The sequence below is a fragment of the Lissotriton vulgaris genome, chromosome 11 (assembly GCF_964263255.1).
Source record: "Lissotriton vulgaris chromosome 11, aLisVul1.2, whole genome shotgun sequence".
Lineage (NCBI taxonomy): Eukaryota > Metazoa > Chordata > Amphibia > Caudata > Salamandridae > Lissotriton > Lissotriton vulgaris.
In genome coordinates, this window is record NC_141699.1 from 71,223,612 (window position 1) to 71,248,044 (window position 24,433).

Sequence of the window (24,433 nt, forward strand, 5' to 3'; positions counted from 1 at the left end):
AGACCGGGATCTTGAGAATTCTCAAGAAAGGCTTTGTCTTAATGAACAACGGGAAATTCCCCTCAGGAAAATAAGGTTTACAGTGGAAACTTTCTTTTACCTGCTCACAGTAACTATTCAGTTAGTGCACTAACCGGATTTCCCGGTTGTGAGTGAAAAATCTTGTTCTGAATCTTTTGAGATTCTGAACTCCATGGTGAATGCTATGCGAAGCTGCCAAACAAGTCAAGAGAAGGGAGATGACTTGCCGGACTGCACAGATAGGGACAGCGCTCGATGCAGGACTTCATCTCCCTTCGAACATCGAAGGGAGATCAAAGCCTTGAACTACCAGCGGGCCTTTATGTGTTTTAAAAAGGTAGCTGCACCCCAAAATGGACACCAAATCACGTGGTTGCCAAGATCCTGCAAGATTTCAACTCATTTTGAAATGTCATGGTGCCTAAAGGACAGTCAGATTCTCAGGAGCATTCTTGGGTTTATTTCTAGAATAAGGTATTAGTTAAAGCCTCAGGAAGCATACTGGGGCATACTTTAAAATAAAGTACTAGCACTGGTCTCAAGGGGGACTGTTGGTCACAATAACATAAGTCTCGCTAGGGCATAATGGAAATATACAAGGTACCAAAGAGGTGTCGAGGAACAAACAGGACAGGTTGCGCCACCTCAAAGTGAGCTTTTCCAGCTTGCTTCTGGAGGATAAGCTGGGCTATTCCTGCTGACTGCTTACCCTTATGATGACCATGTCTTCCCTTGTTGCTCATCTTTAAAGCAATATCTTCCATGCTTGCTCTGCGACCTTGAGATGATCTGTTCTTCACTGCTCTGTTGAAGATGAGATATGCCACCTGTGCTCCACATTATGAGCTTGTATTCTCTTGCTGTTCACCCTTAATGCATGCACACACCACACTCATTGCCCTTCTTTAGAAGAGAAGACAAGCTCCGGTCCACTTGTCACCAGAAGGAGAATTAGACTACACCCTCAGATCCCCCTTCAGGTACAGCCTTACCTACTTGCTGATCTATACTGCAGGGTGTTCTTCCTCCCTTGCTTCTTCATTGTTCTGGGGCAAGTAGGGTATCCACGTGCCCCTGCAACACAATGTAAACCCAGCTCGTTGTGAGCACAGCTCCACTGTGCCTCATGATGAGCTGGGCTCGTCACGGCCACAGTGGCGCCGCGTCCCCACCCTCCCCCACCCCCGGCTGTGGGGGAATTACCCCCGCGGCGAAGGGTTAAAAACAGACTTGAAACGGGCCACTACAGGCCTATCACATGTCCTATGCGTTTCAGCAGTTTTTTTCATGTCACATATGAGTCTTGTAAAGTGCCTACTGTAAGTTCAGCTGCCTCTAGATGCGATGTCGGGGTACGTTTAGGAAGCTGGTGTGTGTACATGACATCAGGACAGAGTTCCAGAGTGGAGGCTGAAGGCAGTGTGGGTTTCTGACAATGCCAGTAACTGTGTCATAAAGGTGTTCTTACTAAAAGTGTGCCCAATCCATGGTCGCTCTGCAGAGAGCACAAAACGTTGGTCACATACGTGCCAATAGATATTACAATTCTATGGGAAATTGTGTGAAATAATTTCACAGCTTTTGAAATATGGAAACTGTTATGGGAACAATTTACGAGTTAGAGAGCCCTCCCACTCCCCTTTATAAGAAACTATTTTCTTGGAGGAGACCCCTCCCACTCTCCCAAGCACCTTTATAAGAAACTATTTTCTAGGAGTCCCTCACCCCACTCTCCCAAGCCTCTATAAGAAACGACCTTCGGCGCTGCAATCTCCTATCCAGGCAGTGGCCTCCTAAGTACAATATTGAGCACCTCCACTTTAAAAAAAAAAATTTAAACAAACTAAGCCCTGGAGAAACTAATGATTTCTCATCTAAAAGGGACACTGAGTGACAAACAACTCAATCTTAAGAGAGTCAGCGAGTGATAACTCACCTTCGGGCAAGGAGAGCTGCATCTGAGGCAGCATAGCCATTCACCAGGAGAGAGACATTAGATACCGCCCCGGCAAGGTAACACTCCACGATGCCCAGGTTCCTCCTTGGACAATAACCGAAGTCGTCACCTGTCACTATCAATTTCACTTTGGATTGATGCATCGTGGGGAGCAGGAGCTGTAGACAGAAAGAAGATACAGATGTCAGTGCATGGCTGAGCCTATAACTAGGCCAAGACAAGAACATGAAACACAAAAAAAAGTACACACTGGGGATAAATTGAGGAAAAGTTAAAGGGGACAGGAGAAGAGGAACAAGGTAGATCTGATTTTTATTAGCACAATTATTTATTGTGAAAACTCCCAGTCTAGTGGTTAAGGGTTTAAATCTTGTGTTGGCTTAAAGGTCTGGGCCATTCCAAAGAATGTATAATGGTTCGTTCAATAAATAATAGTTTTCAAATTGCACAAATATGTCTAAAATTGTATTAGTTAATGGGATAATAGTAGGATTAGTTATCTAATTTTTTACTGCTAAGCAAATATTTTAATTGCCACTCTGGAAATATGTTTATTTAATATACGGCGGGTCACAAAAACAAAACTACTACTCCTCCTCCTCTCGCGTATTGACTTTTTTCATCTCCAAATGTAGAGCGGTGGCTACGGCCAAATGGTTATGGCCTAAGACTCTCGAGAGCAGATTTCTCATCATTTTGCACCTGTGCAAAGTCACAAAAAGTGGCACATACTGGTGTAAACTGTTGATATTTTATTTACTTTCTAGAGGAAAACTAGAAAGCTGGAATGTAATGTAATGTATTGCGACTTATATAGCGCACGTATCACCCGAAGGCATCAAGGCGCTAGCCTTGGGAACCCGTCCTGGCTTTTCCCTGTGAGATAACCCCTACTGGGCATCCCCAAGGTGAAAGCCAGGCATCCCGCAGCGGGTGGGCCGCCGTAGTGGAGATTAAGCAGCTATTGCCCAGAGTTGCAGCTTGGGACCCCATGATTAGAATAGGCACCGAGGCGAGAATTATCGAGTCCGTGGACATTTTTGGGTTCAGGACCCTGCCGCGTCGGGAATTGAACCCTGGTCCCGGGCCAGACCTCTGCATCAGGGTCTGCCGCTCTAATCAGTAAACCACACTTCTCCACTGGAAAGAAACATTAAAGAAAACACAACTAGCCAAGTGACTTTGTATGGGAGCTACATGCGTGTTCCCACACTACGATCCATGTTTTTTTTTACACCAAGCCCTATCGACTAACTGGGCTTTACACCAAAAAAAAGAATGCCTCCTTGAGGCAGGTGCAAACAAGGAGAAATGGTTTTATTACTCTTAACGATTCCCATAGCTGTACTGTACATTTATAAAGTGGAAAAGGATTTGAAGTAGGTCTAAGCATAGTATTTTATTGTTCTGGAATCCTGCACTTGCAGTACGCAACCCATGCTAGGTATGAAGATCACACCTTTGGCACTATTATACACAGGTGTGTGTGAGGCGCTGGGCAGCCAGAAAGAGCGACAGCACTGGAGAAGAGGGCAGCAGTGCAATATTAATATGGTACTGCCCTGCTCTCTCCCTAGCACAGAACTGCACCCATGGTTGCTGCCCTAGAAATTAGTAAATACCCTCCTCCCCCCACCCCCCCCCCCCCCACCAGCCCCTAATTTGAAGATCAATGGTTTAGAGCCTAATAGTCTTTTTGAAATTACACAAATATGTCTAAAATGGTGTCTGTTAACATGACAATAGTAGGATTAGTTAAAAACTATTTTTTATTGATACAAAAATAGTTTAATTGGGGTTCTGTTTGGAAATTTCTGTTTTAATATATGCTGGACCCTCCAGAACAAAACTACAACTCTTCTCATGGGCTTTTGTATTTAATGTTTTCATCAGAAAAAGAGGAAGCTGATTGTGGCCTACTGGTGACAGGGCGAGACTTGCGCTCTCAGTCTGTGGGTCAAGGGTTCGAATCCTGCGGTCTCCATGGGCATGGATCTGCTTCAAAGGTCTATTCCATTACTAACACTGCAAGGTCCATCCAATAAAAGGAAAATCGTTTTCAGATTGCAGATTACTAGGTTAATAGTATTATTAGGTAAAATTACTTTTTTTATTGATATGTAAACATTTTCATTGGCACTGTCTAGAAACATCGGTTTTTAACCTCTTCGAGGCTCATGACGAGCTCAGCTGGTCATGAGCCATGGCGCTCCGGTGCTCATGACGAGCTCAGCTCGCCATGAGCTGTGGAACGCTCGCATGCGGGGATAATTCCCCTGCTGTGCTGAGCGTTCCACGGGAACGGGTGTGGCCGTGACGAGCTGAACTCGTCATGAGCACAGGAGCGCCGTGCCTCATGACGAGCTGAGCTCGTCATGAGCATGGGGGAGCTGTGCGCGCCCCCCTCCCCCCAGCACAGCGGGTGATTAACCCCCGCAGCGAAGGGGTTAATATAAGCCTGGCCACAGATAAAAAAGCAAACCCCATCTCTCCCTGCTTGTTGCTGCGTTGTGTTTTGATGGTCTTATGTCAGTCTTTTAACCTCTAGGTTGTGTTGGTGAGCCTCTGATCTGTGTGGCGTTTATTCTATTCTACGACATGGTTTTGGCTAGTTGGATTGGGTAAGCTGGTCTACAGCACAGGTGCCAGTATTGGAAGATGAAAGATTTCACTTTGGTTTCTGCTTCCTAATACCGAGGACCACTGGAATTTTGTGAAATCTCCAGCTGGGACATATGCCACACATTCCTGGATCTACCACACTTGCAACATAATCCACCATCTGATTTACAAGTTGATTTTAACAAAAGGTTTCTAGCCCAAGCGGATGAAAAGGTTACAGTGCCTCATGTACCCAAGTGGAAGCAGGTAAAGAAAAGTGGCAAACCATCTGCAAAGTACCGACTGCTGTATCCAGGTGGTAAACTGGTACTCATGAAGGGAGACCTATTAATGTCTGTTAAAGTGACACAATGAATATTGCGACGGAATCGGTCGTATTATACCACATAATTTGCCTTTCTAGCCACATAATTTAGTCAAGTTTGTTGCATCATTTGGACATCCATAGCTACATAATTTGAGAGTCCCTGGCTATGCACGAGCTTATGTTGAAATCTTGTGACCAATTGTAGTGGCGCTGGGAGGCAACAGCTAGCACGGTCTTGAATGTAGCTCTGACTTCTCTGCCTTCCCTAACCCTCTCCGCAGCTCTGCACAGCTGCTGGAGCCATTAACCCAGCCAGTCACTTGGAACTCTAGAACTCTAGTGTCCAGTCTATTAATAGCTCCGGCTTTGCCAGCTGTTGCAGGTAACAACCCACTCTGTACACAGAAAAAGCAAAAAACTGTTTTCCATATTTGCCTGTTGAAGTTACCAATGTGGAACAATGCTGTCCTTTGCCTGGCAGCAATGCAGCAAACAAGAGGATACTTTCCAAATTAAATTCACCCGACTGACGCACGATATCGATTTTGTTAATCAGATCCTGGTTGATTTGAAATAATCCGGCTCCGATTACTTCTACTCGTTTGCTCTGGGGAACAAATAACTTCCGAGGTCAGCGAGCTCTGATTAAAGAGACACTTTGAAAACAAAGACCAACCTAGAAGTGTTTCTACCTAGGATCTCACGTCAGCGTTCAGCAACAGAGGTCTGCCTCGAGGCACTATCATTTATGGTACAGGATAGAGTTCTGAACTGTCCCGGATGCTGGCTGTCGAACTCTGTTTTACCCCTTAAATGAGTACACCTACACGGGAAGGTTTGATCAATACTGCTATATATTATACAGCCCAAACAATGTAAACCTACTCTGACGTGCACTTGTGTTCAATGTCTATTTTAGCATCGCATGACCACCCCAGATGTGTTTTTTTGTGTGTTTCCATTGACATGGTACATACAAATAAAGACATGTAACATTTGTGGCAAATAGGTCATATCGCTTATTCTTTTATAGAACATAAAAAATGTCATGAGCGTTTTGTTTGTATTTGTTGGGTGGTTGGTTACATGTCCCACTGGGCTATTATTTTTCGTGACAACGTTGTGACGGACCTGCGCTGTTGGCCCTGTGCTTGTTCCTAAACATATAACATGAACATATAACATATAGATGTTGGCGGCTGGTTGAAGATCAGCGTGCATCACCGTGCCTGGTTATCGGTGCTTGTGTTGTCTATGGTGCCTTGAACGGATCTAGGGCGTTGTATAGTGGTGACCACATCTCTCTGTTGGGTTTCCTCCAGGGTGTGTATCTTAGTGCTGTGTTGTCGGCTCCTCTTAAGAACGTTACCCAATTTAGCTACCCTTTGAAGGTGGCCTTGGAGGTGTCTTTCCATTTGGCTAGTGCAATCTTTGTGGCGCTCGTTAGGAGGAAGTCGAGGAAGTTTCTGTCTTGTGGTGTGTTGATATTGGTGTTAAGATGTGCTGTTGTTAGAGTGCAGAACTCTCTTTTGAGGGTACAGCCTAGTGTCTGGTTGGTGAAGTTGAACACTTTATCCCAACATTTTTTGACCTTGCTGCATTGGAAGATTAGATGTGCCCAAAGGTATATAAGGGACCATGGTGACGAGTATTTGTGAAGAAACACGTGAGCCCTCACTACGAATTCAATCAACAATGATCACAGAAGGTTAATTATTTCAATATCACAGGAAATCACATGAAAAAATATCGGTATATATTAAATCATATCCCAGAGATCTAATAAAAGTGGGAAACAATCAAGGAAACGAAAATAGTTTTACATAACTCAGACATTTTCTTAGTGACAACACTATGAAAATGTCTGAGTTATGTAAAACTTTTTTGTTTCCTGGTTTGTTTTCCACTTGTATTATGTCTCTGTTTGCGATAGCATTTAATAAATACCTCTATTTTTTCATATGGTTTCCTTTGGCAGAATTTATTTAGCTTCTAGGTTCATTGTTGATTGAACTCGTAGTGAGGGACCACTTGCACCTCCATAGATGTGTCAGCAAAACTGACCTTCTGTCTTGATTGTTTGCTCTAAATATTTACCCTCTGGCCTGAGTTTTTACATTCACTGCTCAGATTTGCCTCTTTGTCCAACTAATAGCGGGTCTGCTACCCCACTGTTTTGTTCGAGGGATAGGTGGCTCACTGGACTAATGCAACTATCTATTGCAGGGACCAGAATTTGACTTCATGGTCACATGATCAAATCTTGGCAGGTCAACAAAGCTTTTCATATTGTTGAGTTTAATAAAAACAAGCTTTAGCTAAGCCAAAAGGATCCAGCTTTAAAAGCCTAAGCTCTTGGCTTTACCAATGCTTTTTGTCAGTCATATGCAACAGTACGGCCAGCAATCTTAGAATAGATTTTCTACTAAAGAAACACCATTCCTGTATGGCTGCCAATGTGCATGCATGGATTGTGACGGATGTGCACGTCATGATGCAACTGTTACAACATGCACACAAAGACATGGTTTGTGGAATATCATCACATATTCGTTTCCCGCTGTTCTTATTTTTTTATTACCCACACAGACGCTCGTCGGCAAACCTAGCCCTGAACCCTAAAAATACCCCTGTACCCCAAAACCCAAACCTAGCCCTGAACCCTGAAATACCCCTGTACCCCAAACCTACCCCTTAACCCTAAAAACACCCCTGTACCCCAAACCTAGCCCTGAACCCTAAAATACCCCTGTACCCCAAAACCCAAACCTATCCCTGCACCCTAAAAATACCCCTGTACCTCAAAACCCAAACCTACCCCTTAACCCTAAAAATACCCCTGTACCTCAAAACCCAAACCTAGCCCTGAAACATAAAAATACCCCTGTACCCCAAAACCCAAACCTAGCCCTGAACCCTAAAAATACCCCTGTACCCCAATACCCAAACCTAGCCCTGAACCCTAAAAACACCCCTGTACACCAAAACTCAAACCAACCCCTGAACCCTAAAAATACCCCTGTAACATAAACATAGCCCTGAACCCAAAAAATACCCCTGTACCCCAAAACCCAAACCTAGCCCTGAACCCTAAAAATACCCCTGTACCCCCAAAAATAGCCCTGAACCCTAAAAATAGCCCTGACCCCCCCCCCAAACCTAGCCCTGAACCCTAAAAATACCCCTGAACCCCCACACCTAGCCCTGAACCCCAAAAATACCCCTGTACCCCCAAACCCTAGCCCTGAACCCTAAAATACCCCTGTACCCCAAAACCCAAACTTAGCCCTGAACCCTAAAAATACCCCTGTACCCCAAAACCCAAACCTATCCCTAAACTGAAAAAAACCCTGAACCCCCAAACCTAGCCCTGAACCCTTAAAATACCCAAACACCCCAAAACATATACCTCAGTACCCCAAAACATATAACCCTATACCCATACTTATCTTATCCAAACATTAAAAAAAAACATGCTTTTACCATTCATACATTTACAACGAATTTCGTTGTAAATGTATGCGTGGTAAAAGCATATAAAAATGTAATGCCATGCGTTATAATGGCATTGCGGAGTCATGGTACTTTCTTATTGACAGTATGCGGAGTCTTGGTATGCGGAAAGAAAGTTGCGGAATAATGGGTGTTAACCGCGGGAAACAATCATTCAAGACTCCCACAATTCTAATTGTTAAACGGTCGCCGATGGCCCTCAAGCGGGGGCTCACGTGAATGAGCGTGTCACATTACACACATTCCATTTCATACCCGGACAACGTCGGGACGGGCTGCTAGTATTAATATAACAAGCATTTGCAATGCAATAGGTCTCGCATTAGATAAGTTTGAGCTATTGGCATTGTAAATGACAATGCATTTATTTATGTGTTGATTTTTAAAACATAAATAAAAGGCATTGCTATTTACTATGCCAATAGCTTAAACTCTCGCAAACGCAACACCTATTGCATTGCTGGCTGGCACACCAGAGCAGAAGCATTTCAAGGCCACAGCTTTCTATATGTGGGAGCAAAGGAAACCACCAGCAGCTCTGCTCGCTTTAGAGCAGTCAAAAGAGGGAAGGCACAAATAAAACAACTATAGCTGTCAAATAACAAAATTAAAGTACAGGTTGTGCAGTAAGCCGTGGGGTGGGAGTACGTGGTACTGATAAGGATTAGAATGAGGCAACCTGTTAGCATCAGCCCGGCAACACCACAAGGTTACAAAACAATGACAGCACAAACGTTAAAAGGATGACTGACAGCAGCATGACGGAGTGACAGAGAAAGCAACTTGTCGGTACTTGTAAATGTGGGCTTACAAGGCCCCTGGGTCTGCTGTGCACCAGCGGGGGTTTGGGGGAAGGATACATTGGTCTGGAATTACTAATAGAAGAAGCGCAAATTACACAGCAGAAATGACAAAATTGTGAGGCAAAAAAGGGCAAATTATGCCGTGTAAAGGGCTGAAAGGGGTCGTAAAACAAGATCTCTAGAGATAGACAAATTGTTCCTCAAGGATTCCTTATTACAGCTTAGCACACTAGTTTAACTCACACTAATCTTGCTTACTGTCTGGCCGCTTTGACTTTAGTCAGTTCCTGCAGGCTGCTCGTGTCTGTCCAGAAAGTCCAGAACCGTAAATCATGAGATCAGGCCGGGTGTCCCAGCAGCGGAAGCACATAGCTCACCGCCACTCTGACCTGCAAGGCGCTGTACTGCGAGGAGCCAGGCACAACCTTTTTAATGGCACGTTAACATGTGTACTGTTAACTGCTTTATGGAAACCGGGGCTGCTTCTCGGAGTTAGGAAGAGTCAGGGAAAGGACCAGGGCAGAGGAAGTTACATGCCTGCGTGGGCTTTTACGGGCGTCACATTCACGCGCCCACCCGGTGCCTGTCTATATTAATGTGTTTTGGTCTTCCAATATCGGACGTCGAAAACCTACTAAAATAATCAGGAACATAATGGTTGCTCTTCTTTGCGTGTTTGGATCCGATTTCGAGTAGTCACGTGGATTTTGGGGAAGTTTAAGACATAAGAGCACCGAGCTTGGCATAGGTGGCACACACACTCTGGGTCACAGCTTTGCATCAATGTACAGATGGAGTCAGGCGGATCATGAATAGGGCACTCTATTCCCATTAAAAACATTAATAAAATATGAATGCATAGTAGTGGTAGGGTATGTAATCTGTATTTACACACGGCGGATACGTCCACTATTTTGAGAACCGTGACCGAATATTCAACTGTGTGTAGGTACTTTACTGAATCCATGTGGGTAAAGGAGCACTGCGCAATTATTGCCTCAGCCTTACAAACTTTGCGGGCAATCAAATAGGAAAGTGAAGTTCCACGGGTTGATAAAAGTGCCCATAAAATAAGTGTTTACATAGAAGTATGTATGCTAAGTTAGAACATCGAGAATATGTGAATAGCGCCCTGGATGACCTCTATAGGAGCTATACATATATAAGGATAACATAAAATGCAAGCATAAAGGTGCTATAAAAACACACAAAGAACGATTCAGCAACATGCGAACTCATAGTGTGTTTACATTGCTTGCTAATATTGGACACTTATAGTGTTTCTGTGTGTGCTTTCCGAACCTGTTAGGTGTTTTGAACCCACCCACATTCTCGGAAGAAAGCTATTAAGGGGGCTTTTTATGTCATTAATAGAAGTCCCAGAGGGCATGATCAAAAGATAATTGCCCAGCCACTTTATGTACAGGCCCAAAGGCGATAGCGCTTAACGATGATGACAGGCGATTGTGAAAGTCATTGCCCGTTAGAACGTTTGCTGTTATAATATGTTTAAATGGTAGGAGCAGCACGGGTTCGGAAACATCCTTATGTATTGTATTGTATTGTAATTGCATTTATATGGCTATTACTGCCCCTGTGCAATTTTATAGGGCTTGTTACCCCTGATGTGTACGTAGTTTAAAAACAATTCTGCGAGTTGGTGTCAAATGCACTTTTGTAATGCGTTTAGCAGCAGCAACAAGTGGAATGGAATCACACTCTGACTGGGTGATGGAGTAATGGTCCATGATTCAACGTTGTGCAAAGCGGGGCTTTACTGGTTGTTTATGTCCTTTTAACAACAAACGGCTTGGTCGGCGCAGCGTGCACATTTCATTGCAATTTCAAATGACAAGAAGGAGCAAAGCAATCAATTGAGTTTTCTGAAGTTAGCGCTCTGTATATGTGCCTGAAATAAACGCACAGGCTTCAATTAGTTTTCAAGCCAGGAACAAACTCTTTTAAAGCGCTTTGATGCCCTTGGGTCTAGCTTGCACTACTTGAGAGAAAATAAACGCAGTCAGGATTAGAAGAAACATGGCGGGAACTCACCTCCTGTATACCCCACTCCCCACTCGGACACAAATCAGGGTCTTGTAGTCTGCCTAAAAGCTAGATAAAACAAGCTCTTGGCATTGCTGTGGTTAAAAAACTGGGAGGGGGAGGAGAAACGCGAGAGACGGCCTGGCGAGGAGCGAACGGTGCATTACAGGAGGAGACGAGAGAACAATCACCGCCGCAGCCCGGAGGAAAACACCGGAAGCAGATGTCCGGCCCGCCGCCTGGTTGTGGGCGGGGCCGGAAAGAGGTGTGTCCACTCCCACTGCCTCGCGGAAGCTTTGCCTCAGCCTGTTGTGACCGGAGATGCCGTGCCAGCCATGGCGGGGGGGGGGGGCCGTGCAGAACATGGAGCCCCCGCTGGAGAAGGAGAGACCGGCCCGCCGCCGAGCACCAGCCGACCCGGTGAGTCCCGATGTATGCGGCGCTAAAGCTTTTAAACGAAAGCCAGACCACGTAGCAAGCTCCCAGCAGCTAGATCCAAAAGCGCGTTCACACTGACGAATCTGAAACAGCAAGCGCGTGGCCGATTCCTGTCTTCACATTCCTTCTGACACGCCAACAAAAGATGTCTCGCAGACAGCAGGCTTACGCCTGCTTTTTACGTCTGCGAGACCTAAAAAGGGAAGCAGCAAAGAAATGAAAGGGGAACTGTAAACTGAGAAAACAGAAAATAAAGGACTGGACAACCAGCTGCAACACTGAAGCACACTACTTTTCAGGTGGATGCATTTGTGATCAGAAAATGCCATGATTCACAGAGCAGGAGAGCCAATGACCGATGTGGACGGAACCATTGCCCCATGCGGTATGCTGTCATGGAAGGAAGCAGAGTGTAAATGCCACTCAGAAAGACTAGTGGCAGAACAGAGGTGACCCAAAGCCCCTCTATGTATCTAAATGGATAATAGCACAAACTTGACCCGAATGGTGTATCAAGAGCGCTTTACATAGCACCAGTTGCATTACATGAGGACACATTAAATTTTGGTAGACACGGGGAGATTACGTTATTTGCCAAGAATCACAGGATGTTCAGCGTCATTGCCGAGACACAAACCCAGTTCCCCAGAATCTAGGTCTACCGCCAAAGCCGTTAGGCCAACTCCTCTCAATGTTTGTATTATTTAATTATTTTATGTCAAGATCCTGCCAGAGCACTAAGAAGAGTTTCTAGGAAGATTTATTACACAGAAAAACTCCTCCCACTGGGGTTTGTCAGTGTGGGTAAACTCCACCAAAATCCTTCCATACAAAGGTAATCTGTGACTTTTCATGTACCAAAATACCTATCTGTAGGCTTTAATACAGAGAAATAACAATCCACCCTTAAACGTCTATTGGCTTTAACATATGGTTTTCACAGTCAAACATGTCTGTAATTCTGCAGTTATAATAAATGTTTAAATGACCAGGCCAAAGCATGTGGCATAAAAAATATTTTTTCCTAGCGAACCCAACAGGCCTCTAGGCGTTATAATTGGTTTGCCACCATAACCAGCTGAGGTCTCCAGTACCGAGCTTAATCTTTCCCATAAGGAAACCCTGAGGCATAGAGTCATAAAATTACATAGTACACAAAATTACAACTGGCAAAGTAATGTTCTCTTCTCTCCTAAGAGGGCCTAGCAAGCAATGGGACAGTGAAATCTTCAATACTCATGGTTTGTCAGAGGCGCAACCAGCACAGAAATCCTTGGCTACTGTGGTAACCTGTGAGATTCCATGTAACAAAGTTCCTGTCTGTCAGCCTTAATACAGAGTAATATCAATCTAGTCATGGATGCCGAATGACTAGCATATGCTTGTCACAACCAATACGTCAGGCCTACTGCCTTTGTAGTAACTTTTCATTATGAACAATAAAGCCTATACCCGTTCTCATTATTTTGTCACCATAGCAATCTCCAACCTACTGCGTTGGTTATAAGCCTTCCTTCCCACAAGGCAACCCTCAGGTATACTGCAATAACATTTTCAATATTGACAAAATGTAGTTGACAAAACAATATAAAATCCCTAATAATACAGCGCATTAAGGATTACCATAGTTCAAATTGTCAAGACACATGGTTTGCTTTGGTGGATCACCAACCCCAAAACTCCTGCCTACTAAGGTAGTCCACTAGATGCAACGTAACAAATTACCTGTCTACAGGCTTTAGCAAAGCGTAATGACAAGCCACCCTTAAAAGTTTATTGCCTCTAATACATGATTGTCACAATATTCAAGAAAGGACTATTTGTCATAACTTTTTATTATAAACAGATCACACCTAATGAATCGGACATAACTTTTCCCAGTGAACCGAGACATCCTCTGGCCTTTACCAATGGCTTGGGACTATAGTCAACACAAGCCTACTGAAGTGCACGTCAACTGGCACCTATCATGAGGAATACAAATATTTATAAACAATATACAACCCAGCTAAATAGGGCCTAACAAGAATCATCACAGTGAAATTAGACTCCCAGGCTTTGTTAGAGTAGGTGACATACACCAAAAACCTTGCTTTTTAAGGTTACCTGTGAGATTACATCTAAACAAATACCTTTCTACCGCTGTAAGTTAATGTGATAACAATTCACTTTTAAAGACCTGTTATCTATATTACTATTATAAAGAGAGTACTGGGAACCTTTGAGGCGGGTAAACTCGGGAACCACAGCGCAAATCCAAACACCCGATACATCGTTGTAATTGTCAGGGTCTGCAGATTGACATAGGCTATATAACAAACGAAAATATACGTTCTTTAAAAAATATACAATAAAAAAAGTAGTCCCTTGGAAGTATCGCCAGCCGCGACGTGCGTGCTGACATCATCAGAAGCGCGCGGAGGAGCGGTGAACTCAGGAGCGCGGAGAGGAGCGGCGGCTGCGGTAGGTGAAGGAGGAGCGCGGACAGGCGGGGAGGAGCAGTGAACTCAGGAGCGCGGGGAGGAGCAGTGAACTCAGGAGCGCGGGGAGGAGCGCAACTGAGGTAGGTGAAGCAGCCTGTGTGCGGCTCATTGGGGGCCCTGAAAGTGGCAGGTGCACTCCAGGGGACCCACGGACAACGTCGGGGCGGGCGGGGGCCCTGAAGCCTGAGACAACGTCGGGGCGGGTGGGGGCCCAGAAGCCTGATTGCTCCCGGACAACGTCGGGACGGGCTGCTAGTTCACAATGAAGGCCTACTGCCGTTGTTATTACTTTTCAAAATAAATAGGTCACACCTGTGGCATCCGGACATTTCCCTGCAAGCCAGTCAAGCCTATTGCTGTTATACCTGGCTTGTCGCCATAAACAACTCAGACTTATTGTACTTAGTGTAAGCCTTACCACAAGGAACCCATTAGGCATACAGTCATAAAATTGCAAATGTGTACAAAATGATGGTGCGCAAAGCAAAATACTATGTATCCTAACAGAGTCTGACAAGGAATCTCACAGCAAAACACACAAGATGATGGACGGAATGTTGCACAATGGCAAAACATTCACCCCCAGTCACAGATCTGGGTTTAATCCATTGTTATTTTGCTCACCAAGCCACCCCAGTTCAGACATGGCCATATGCAAATCAGTCTTGACCCTGTGTCTCATGGGAACAGTCCAGACCGAACTGCCAAGCCATGTCTTCCCTGGACCTTAATCAAGCATCCTAGGACCGGTTTCTGGCTCTCAGCCGTCTTCGGCCAGGATAGCTTGATTCCAGTGGCTTAGTGAGCACGGGACCCACGTCTGGGCATACCCTTCCCACATAGGGTGAACAGCAAAACACACAAGCTGATGGACGAAATGTTGCACAATGGCAAAACATTCACAGTGCAGATCTTCTATCCCCAAGGCTCGTTCGGGTGAATCACCAACACCAAAACCCTTTCCTACTGGGGTAATCTGCGACATATCATGCAATAAAATATCTGCCTATGTGCTTTAGCAGAGTGTAAGAACAATCCACTCTTAAAAGCCTACTTACTGTCTTTAACACATGCTTTTCAGAGTAAGTAGGTCTGCGTTATCATTTTTCATAATAAACAGATCAAACCTATGAAATCTGTCATTACTTTTCCAGATGTACTCATGAAGCATTTACACCTTCCCCAACACCTGACTGTTCAAGTGCACATAAACTGGCAACCTTTGTGCATAAATTATACAATTACAAATATGTGGAGAAATACAACTTTCAAAACAATTAACGCCTTTCAGCAAAGCCTAACTAGAATCATCACAGTGAAAACACCTACGAATTTTCTGAGTTGGTCAACTCCAAAAGCACTGCCTACTTGGCCTGGCTCTAGACTGTAACACAATGTGACAACAACTACTAAGGGAATATTGGCTTCAACAAATGCTTTTCACAATTAATAAGCTAGACCAACTCCCTTTGTCATAACGTTTCATAATAAATAGACCAGACCAATGGCACGAGACATAACGCTACCGAGTGCACCAATCAGCCCTTTAGCTTTTCATAAGAACCAACTCGGGCTTACAATTTTGAGAACAAGCTTTTCCACAAGGCAACCACCAAACAAACAGTTATAAAATTAGAAAGGTAAACAAAACTACAGTTGGCAGGTGACAACTAGAAACGGCAAAAATGGATATCAATACTCTTTCTCACCTCCAAGACAGTATGTGCACTGTACTGGCTCCCGTTTTGTCATTCAGGCAAGGCGAGAAGGCTGAATTGGTCGTGGCTCAGCTCAAGCAACGAGAAGCAATGGCCTTCAGAATCTGGGTTGGCTAAGTTATTAGACATCCTCCGGGGATAGTGGATGCATTCGTTGAGTACTAGAAAAACCTCTACACACCGAAGGTTTCCACAGAAGCCCTAATCAACAGGTCCTTCGACGGCCTCTATCTACCGCAACTTAACAAGAAGAGCCAATTGCTGCTCGCTGGCGAAATTATCAAAGGTGAGATAGAACAAGCTACTTCAAACTCACCGTACAAAAGGGCTCCAGAAGAAAGCAGCTGCTACAAATGGACTAAATCCAAAATGGTTTACTCCCTGTATGCTGCTTACAGGGAGGCAGACCAGATAGACAGTCTGAGCTCGATCTCCAATAGGGCTCTGATAATGGTGCTCCACAAATCAGGTACGGTTCGGATGTCCGGCGGCACTTACTAGCTCATCTCCCTCCTCAACGGAGATATCAAGATACTAGCACCCCGCCTAAAGCAGGTTATCCCCACAGTAATCCACCTTACACAAGTGGACTTTGTCCCAGCACCGGCATCCCGAAATCACATCCGACCTTAAAGCATGATATCAAAATGGAATTCGGCCGCATTGAATGGGGACACCTCTTGGCAACTCTCCAGATTTGGACCCAGTCCGGATTAGATTTCCAAAGTCCGGTGGCTATATGAGTCCCCCACAGCCCAGGTGAGTTGTAGAGGTTTGCTATCAGAACACTTTCCATAGAGACGAGAAATGCCCTCTCTCCCCCTACCACTTTTTACACTCTCACCCTTGAGCCCTTAGCTGCAGCTATACGCCAAATCGTATTACCTTATGGGGATACCCACACCAGGAGGCCCCTCATCCGTGCTTCTCCAGTGATATCCTGTTGATGCTTATCAACCCCTCAAATCTCTCCTAGCCCTTTTGAAACTCATTACTGCATTTGCTGCGATACCACCTCAAATACCTAGTGGTGTATATCAACAGTGGATTGGATAAGATAACCCTGAATTGCTCAAAGTGCGAGTCGAAGAGGACTATGTCAAGAGGTCACAACTCAATCTGGTGCAATGGTGCAGGATGTAAGCTGTCAAAATGTTGATGCTGCCAAGATTTACCTATGTTCTAGGCATGCTTCCTCTACTGAACCCATGTCGCTCTTCTGCGACATAAACAGGGATATTAAAAGCTTCACATGGGACACCGCAAAACCATCAACATCCAAATTGGCCAGCCCCAGGAAATGTGGTAGAACACATTAGTCATGCAAGACACCTAGCAAAACTCCCCTACAAGCAGCAACACACACTGGACCACCCGCCCTCCTCCTGGATCCTAATCGAAAGAAACCTCTCCTATAGCCCTCCTGGACTGCATTTGTTCTGTAAGCATGAAGCACCCATTAGGAGGCCCCCTCAATTCTATCATTCAAACAATGGTCCACTCCTGTGTGCGCATACAAAATTGACGCTTGTAACCATGACAAGGTACCCCTTTGGTAGAACGCCAGCATCTGTAAAGGAGGAGATATGCTTAACTGGACACTGTGGCAGCAGGTGGGCATCATGTCCCGGTCCTAGTTTCTCACTCAGGATACCCTCAAATTATTTGAGGAACAGAGTAAGGAATTGCACCTCCCATCGAATCAGCAGTGGGGATTCCTACAACTCCTCCACAGACTTTTCAGCAAATTGAGCCCGCCGCCATAGACGATACCGTCCTGTCGTCTCCTACCTCCTCTGCTGAGATGTTTTAATTGGGTAATGACTGGCCTTTGCAATATGCTGATCAGCTATGTACTCCGAAACCAAAACAATTCGATTGCAGGGCAAATGACAGGAGACACTCCAAACAAACTATATGGAGGAAGGCTGCAAGGTGATGTTGAAGAACTTGGACTGTGGTGTGAAGTAGACTGCAATGAAATTTTGTCTCTTCAAGACTATTCACAATTCGTTCTGGACCCTTTCAAAATTGGAAAGTGCAGGCTTACGACTTACGTGTACTGCTAGACAGGTTCATATGCACGAGCACAATTCTTCCCATGATTCAGCACTCTGATTATTTAGGCAGAGTGATATCGGATCACAACACACACATTATGAGTGTCAAATGGTGCCCAGCCCTACCACCGATCCCCAACTGGCAGCTCCCACGAGATCGTATGGAGGATCCGGTGTTCCAACACGAACAGAGGGCGAACATACAGAACTACTTCTCGGACACCCCACACACACCCAGCTCTAGGGCACTTGAATGGGACGCTTTTAAGGTGGTCATGAGCGGAGCCTGCATCAGGCAAATCACGGGGGTCGGCAAACACTAGAGCGGGAGGTAAAAACAACGCTAATCGCAGCTATCTAAGGAGGCAGATAAGCGGGCGGCCCTCACTTTACTAGTGGCAGAAGCAAAGACCAAGTATGCAGAAGCCTGCACAGACCTACGCAGATACAATTCCCACGCCAATGCCGCCAGAACTCACAGGGAGGGGAAGCAAGCCGGAACCCTGCTTTCATGGCTTATCCGACGGGACCTCGATACACAACCCATCACCAGCACCAGATAGGTGACCGGTGAGGTTACTTACACGGTGGACATTATGCTTACCTTTCACAAGTACTATAGGGATCTATATAGGGAGCCGCTTCAGACAGAGGAACACATTCACAATTTCTACAATCCATTACCATGACGCAGATGACTGAAGAGGACCAAACCTCCCTAGGTAAACAACTTGTAACCACAGAGATCAAATGTGAGATTCATTGTTTAGCCAAAAACAAGGCACCTGGCCGCAACAGCTTTCCTATAGAAAATTATAAAACATTCTCCCAGCAACTACCCCCGCAGTCTATAGGGCAGCATTAGAGACGGGAATACTCCCCAAGACCATGCAGGAATCAATACTTGTGACTTTCCCTAAACCAGATCGGGACCCCCGGCTCAGGTCATTGTATCGACCTATCACCCTGCTGACAGCATACTGCAAAATATTAGAGAAGATCATAGCAGATAGAGTCAGGGAGGTGGTTTCCCACCTAGTACACCCAGACCAGTGTGGGTTCGTGCCGGGGAGGAACACCTCCCAGAATTTACGCCGGCTGTTTAATGTCCAGGACGGGGTGCGAGGACAGTTCCTGAACGCTGCGTACCTTGTACTGGACCTAGAAAAGGCCTTCGACACCTTGACATGGCAGTACTTATTTCGGATTCTGAGGCGGGTGGGGAAGGGGCTTCAACTCACAGTGTATATCAAATTACTATACACCGGCCTCACACCCGCGTCCGTATAGGCTGGTACATCTCACCTCCTATCCAGGTGACCCATGGGATACAGCAGAGGTGTCATCTTTCCCCGCTGCTGTTCACCCTCACAAACGAGTGGTTGGCGATAAGGCTTAAGAGGGAGTGAAAATTGTGGTATACCACTTGAGACACGAATACATAGTGTGGCCCGGTATGCAGACGACCTACTAACATACATTAGAAACATAACAGCGGACCTCACATCTCTCTGGGCCACGCTCGGCAATTTTGGGAAGGCAGCGTGTTTAAAAGTGAATTGGGCCAAGTTCACTATTTACCCCCTTCACCCGGACGCGCCCCATTAGGAGATAAATCTGGAAGAAGCCAGGTTGGTGTGGAATGGGGACGCCCCAAGATATTTAAGAATCAGACTATCACACAGAGATCTCCTCGAGGGCAACCATCATAGGGCCCTACACACTATCCTCTGAAGTGACGCTGATTAGAGCAGACCTTACGAAGTACAGGGATAAAGTCAAGCAACTAGAACTCACCACCACCAAACTTGTGGAAGATACCTCACAATTACAGACCGACATCAGGGAACTACAAGCGTTCCGTAAGTTCACAGAGGATAAGCTGGACGATTATGAAGGGTGCTCGAGGCGCAATAACATCCGCGTTCTTGAATCGCAACTATTGTCACAATCCACAAGAAAGGGAAATCCAAATCAGACTGCGCCTCCTATTTCATTGCTTAATGCAGAACCTAAAATCCTAGCCAAAGTACTCGCCAACAGGATGATTAAGGTAATTGTGGACTTAGTACACCCTGATCAATCGGGATTCATGCCAAAGAGGAACACCGCTTTAAATGTACATAGAGTAAATGGGGTCTTGGGCAGGGTACCAACCATACAGGAAAATGCAATCAGTCTCCCTGAATGCCACTATGGCATTTGATATGCTTGAACAGCCCTATCTTTTCGCCGGGCTCACAAAATTGGGATTTGGGCTGAGTTTCAGCCAGTGGGTGCGCCGATTGTATGGCGCACCTATGGCTCAAGTAGTCGTAAACAACAAAAACTCAGAGAGCTTCACTCCAAGCCGAGGGACCCATCAGGGATGCCCCCTCTCTCCTTTACTATTCGCTTTGGCCCTAGAAACCCTTGCAGCATGGATCCAGAGAGATGTACTGATCCGCCGAATGTGATGGTCGGCGGATTGGGAAGATCGTATTTCTTTATACACGGACGACATCCTCCTATACCTCACATTCCCCAAAAGATCCCTCAGAGCTGTATTTGATATCCTGGCCATTTTTGGCAGATACTCCGGGTTTTGTATCAACTGGCAGAAATCCCTCCTGTACGTCCTCTGTGGTGACCCTCCTCCGCTACCTCGAAATTGCCCCATAACGATAGTCTCGGAGGGTTTCAAATACCTAGGCATATTCGTTTCCCTTGATCCCTCCCTCGGACATGCCCGTAATCTTGTTGCCCCGCTGCAGAGACTTAAACGTGACATTACAAACTAGAAGTCACTCCCGCTCTCATTATTGGGCAAAGCTGCCTTTTTTTAAATTATGTCCCTATGCCGCTTCCTTTATGTTCTGTAGAACTCGGCCAACCCTGTCCCAAATTCATACTTTAAAGAAATAGAAGGGCTTCAACGAGACCTCCTTTGGGGCGGGAGACCATGTATCGCCCTGCCAAAACTCACTCAGTTGGTACGACGGCGGAATCGTATTGCCCAACATTAAAAAATACTACTGAGCAGCACACCTTATAGCAATAAATCACTGCACTTATGGTCGCCCCGACGACCCGGGGTTCAATATGGACAGATGGCTTCTTCCATACGAAGCTTACACCCCACCACTGTATTCCAAACCAAACAGATACCCACTTACTGCCATACCAGCCACACAGTTAAAATCTGCCACTCAGCAACCAAATCGCTCGGCTGGAGCAATAGACTAACCCTAGCCACACCATTGTGGGATTCACAGAAACTGGGGGACCTGGGAAACTCCAAAGGTTTTGACAAATGGGATCTCATTGGCATCTCCCACATTAGAGACTTCTGGGACACAGAGGGCGTGAAGCCCTTCGATGCCCTCCAACTTCAATATACACTGGCAGATTCTGAACGTTTTCGATATCAGACATACATTGCAAACAGTGTTACCTCGTGGCTCCTCCCTACCAGATTGCTACCCGCTTAAAGACAGGCTACTGGTTGGCCATAACCCTGACAAGGCTATCTCCCTAACCTACCGAAAACGTATTAATAATATGGAAGACCCCCTGTTGTCACTAAGAGAAAAATGAACTGGGGACGAGATCGACGATGAAAGCTGGCAAACGGCGGTCTCCTCCTCCAAAACAGTAGCTATCCCGGCGCGTCTCCACCTGGTGCAGCTGAAGATCCTACATAGAATTTACATAACAGGTCCCCAACTGACACACATGGGGAGGCCGGCGGATGGGTCTTGTAGGAGGGGATGCACCCAAACGGGCATGTTCATGCACATAATATGGCATTGTGAGCTAATCCAGGAATATTGGCGCAAGATACACAAAATAATAAGGGAGACGTTGGAAGTCGAAATTCAACCAAAGGCCCCCAGATGCCTCCTTAATATCTGGGAACCCACTGATCTCAACACTCACGCCACACAATGGGTCACACTCGGCTGCATGGTCCCCAAGAGGAATATAGCTCGGCTCTGGGGAGCTTCACATGCACCTACGATCACTGAAAAAAGACCTAGATTGGTGTATGCTAAGGGAGAAGACAGTATATATGGCCCGAGGCTGCCCCCGAAAATGGTCAAAGAGATGGATCCCCTGGAATGAATACCGTGGCAATATATGCACCCCCCAATATTGACTTTTGTGGAACTGTATATTTGCGTTTTGAGTCCGTTTAATAAAAAGATTTATATATAAAAAGATTTATACATTAGAGAAATTCAAAGTTTGTCCGTTTTTAGGAAAGCTATAGAAACTCATTTATTCCCGTAAAATGTCTTTGGAGATGCCTATTTCACTACTTCGCTCATGGCTTTTTCTGTTCTGGAGTTCAGCGTCGGGACGCCCCTTCGCTGGGGCAGCTGCGCGCTATATAAAATTTTATAACATAACATAACAGCATGGAATAAATGGTCCGAGTGGAGTAGAGTGGAGTTAAGGGTCAGAGTAGAGTGGCGTAGTGAAGAATAAAGGGTCAGATTAGAGAGGCATAGCATAGAGTAAAGCGTCACAGTAGAGTGGCATAGAGTAAAGCGTCAGAGTAGAGTGGCGTAAAGTAAAGCAGCAGAGTAGAGAGGCGTAGAGTAAAGCAGCAGAGTAGAGTTGCATAGCGTGGAGTGGAGTAAAGCGTCAGAGTAGAGTGGCATATCATGGAGTAAAGCGTCACAGAGGGGACTGAAGGGGCATGGCGCACAATGAAGGGGCTTGGCGTACAGGAAGAAGTGTGGCGTACAGTGAAGGGGGCGTGTCAGAGTGGCATAGAATTGAGGGGAGCGGAGGGGCACAGAGTGGAGTACCGTGTTGTGGTGTAGAGTAGAGTATGCATGGTGTAGTAGCACACTACCATTACAGAAAACACATTTTCCATTTAAATGCCCATTATATTTGCACAGACCTACAGTTTTACTGATAAAACTATACAGCTCACAAACCAAGAGTGGAAATGTCAACATCTACTGTACTAATTTGCTATTGTCTTATTAAAATATTGGTTTCCACCACACTTTAGAAATATAACAAGAAACTGTGCTTCATTTGTGCTTTCCTAATTCTGATATACTCTGAAGTATCTGCGCAGTACATTTAAAGACAATTACGTTTTGTTGTGTGCTAGGAAAAAGGCTTTCCTTTCAGAACTGGAGTGGACACCGATTGTCACATAAATCCTCTCATCTTGAAGACAGAGAAAGAAAAGTAAACACCAAACTTCCTCAAAAGACAGAGCCTGACATTTGCCCACTGTCTTTGAATGCACAGCAAATGTGACGAGGTAAAAAAAATGCAAAGGTCTGTTTACATAAAGCGAGCACTAATGGAAAAATATAGTAAACGGGCTATGCTCCACGGGAGGGACTAACTCACGCTGGACAGCCTAAAACAAAACCAGAAAATAGAAAGCAAGCAACTGTGAGTTACAAAACACAAAGCCAATGGTAATCAGTGGGCGGAATGCATTCCCAGGGAAACTTTCAAAATGTTCATAAGAAGTCTTTAGGCTTCAACCTAAAAAAGGAAGGCAGCCAGCAGTGCATGAGGTGCTCGGGGAAGGTGGACAGATGCCCATGGCAGCCAGCAGCACCTGAGGAGCTCCAGGCGGTGGAAAGATGCCCTTGGCAGCTAGCAGCGCCTGAGGTGCTCCAGGGAGGCGGACAGATGCCCTTGACTGCCAGCAGCACCTTGGGTGCTCCAGTGGACTGATTACCTTGGCTGCCAGCAGCGCCTGGGGTGCTCCGGGGCGGGGGGGGGGGGGGTATTGGACAGATGCCCTTGGCTTCCAGCAGCGCCTTGGGTGCTCCAGTGGACAGATGCCCTTGGCAGCCAGCAGCGCCTGAGGTGCTCCGGGGCGTGGGGGGGGATTGGACAGATGCCCTTGGCTGCCAGCAGCGCCTGAGGTGCACCAGGGAGGTGCAGAGATGTCCTTGGCTTCCAGCAGCGCCTGAGGTGCTCCAGGGGTTGGACGGATGCCCCGAGGTGCACCAGGGAGGTGGTCGCCCTGAGGTTCTCCTGCGGGTGGATAGATACCCTGTGGTGCTCCTGCGCGGGCCTTTCTCGGTCTCAGATCCTTGCTGTTCGTGTAAACACTGCCCGCCTCGGCTGCCCCCTCCGGACACGGCCGGGCCTCCCCGTCACTCAGACGGCGGCTGCCCCCTTGCTCCTGCTGGGCCTCTGCCAGGCGAGGGCCCCCGGGGCGCGGGGGTCCGGGTGCGGTGTTCTGGGCGGCTCTCTGAAGGGGGGGCACACACTGCTTTTCAGAGCGCGTGGCCGTCATGTGCCCATCGCAGAATGACGCGCTTTCCAAAAATGTGTCATCCATGGCAAAGCTGGACGCTAGGGTGGCCCACAGCCCCTACGAAAGTAGAGAGGCCTCCACTGGACACATAGGTGGCCACCAGTTCATCGTCGATGCAAAGTTGGCACAGAAACCCCCTCCGGGGGGGAGGGTGGTCCACAGCCCCCCTCATGTGACGC

At 46.2% G+C, this 24,433-nt stretch overlaps 1 protein-coding gene across 2 annotated transcripts in view; it reads right to left on the reverse strand.

Annotated features, from left to right (window-relative positions):
- Positions 1-24,433, reverse strand: part of YDJC (YdjC chitooligosaccharide deacetylase homolog) — a 129,715-nt gene that overhangs the window by 70,525 nt on the left and 34,757 nt on the right. For both annotated transcript variants that reach the window (XM_086942723.1, XM_086942722.1), the window contains exon 2: positions 1,958-2,136. In XM_086942723.1, coding sequence (XP_086798849.1) covers positions 1,958-2,121 — 164 coding nt within the window. In that variant the 5' untranslated portion in view covers positions 2,122-2,136. The remainder of the gene's footprint in view (positions 1-1,957; positions 2,137-24,433) is intronic.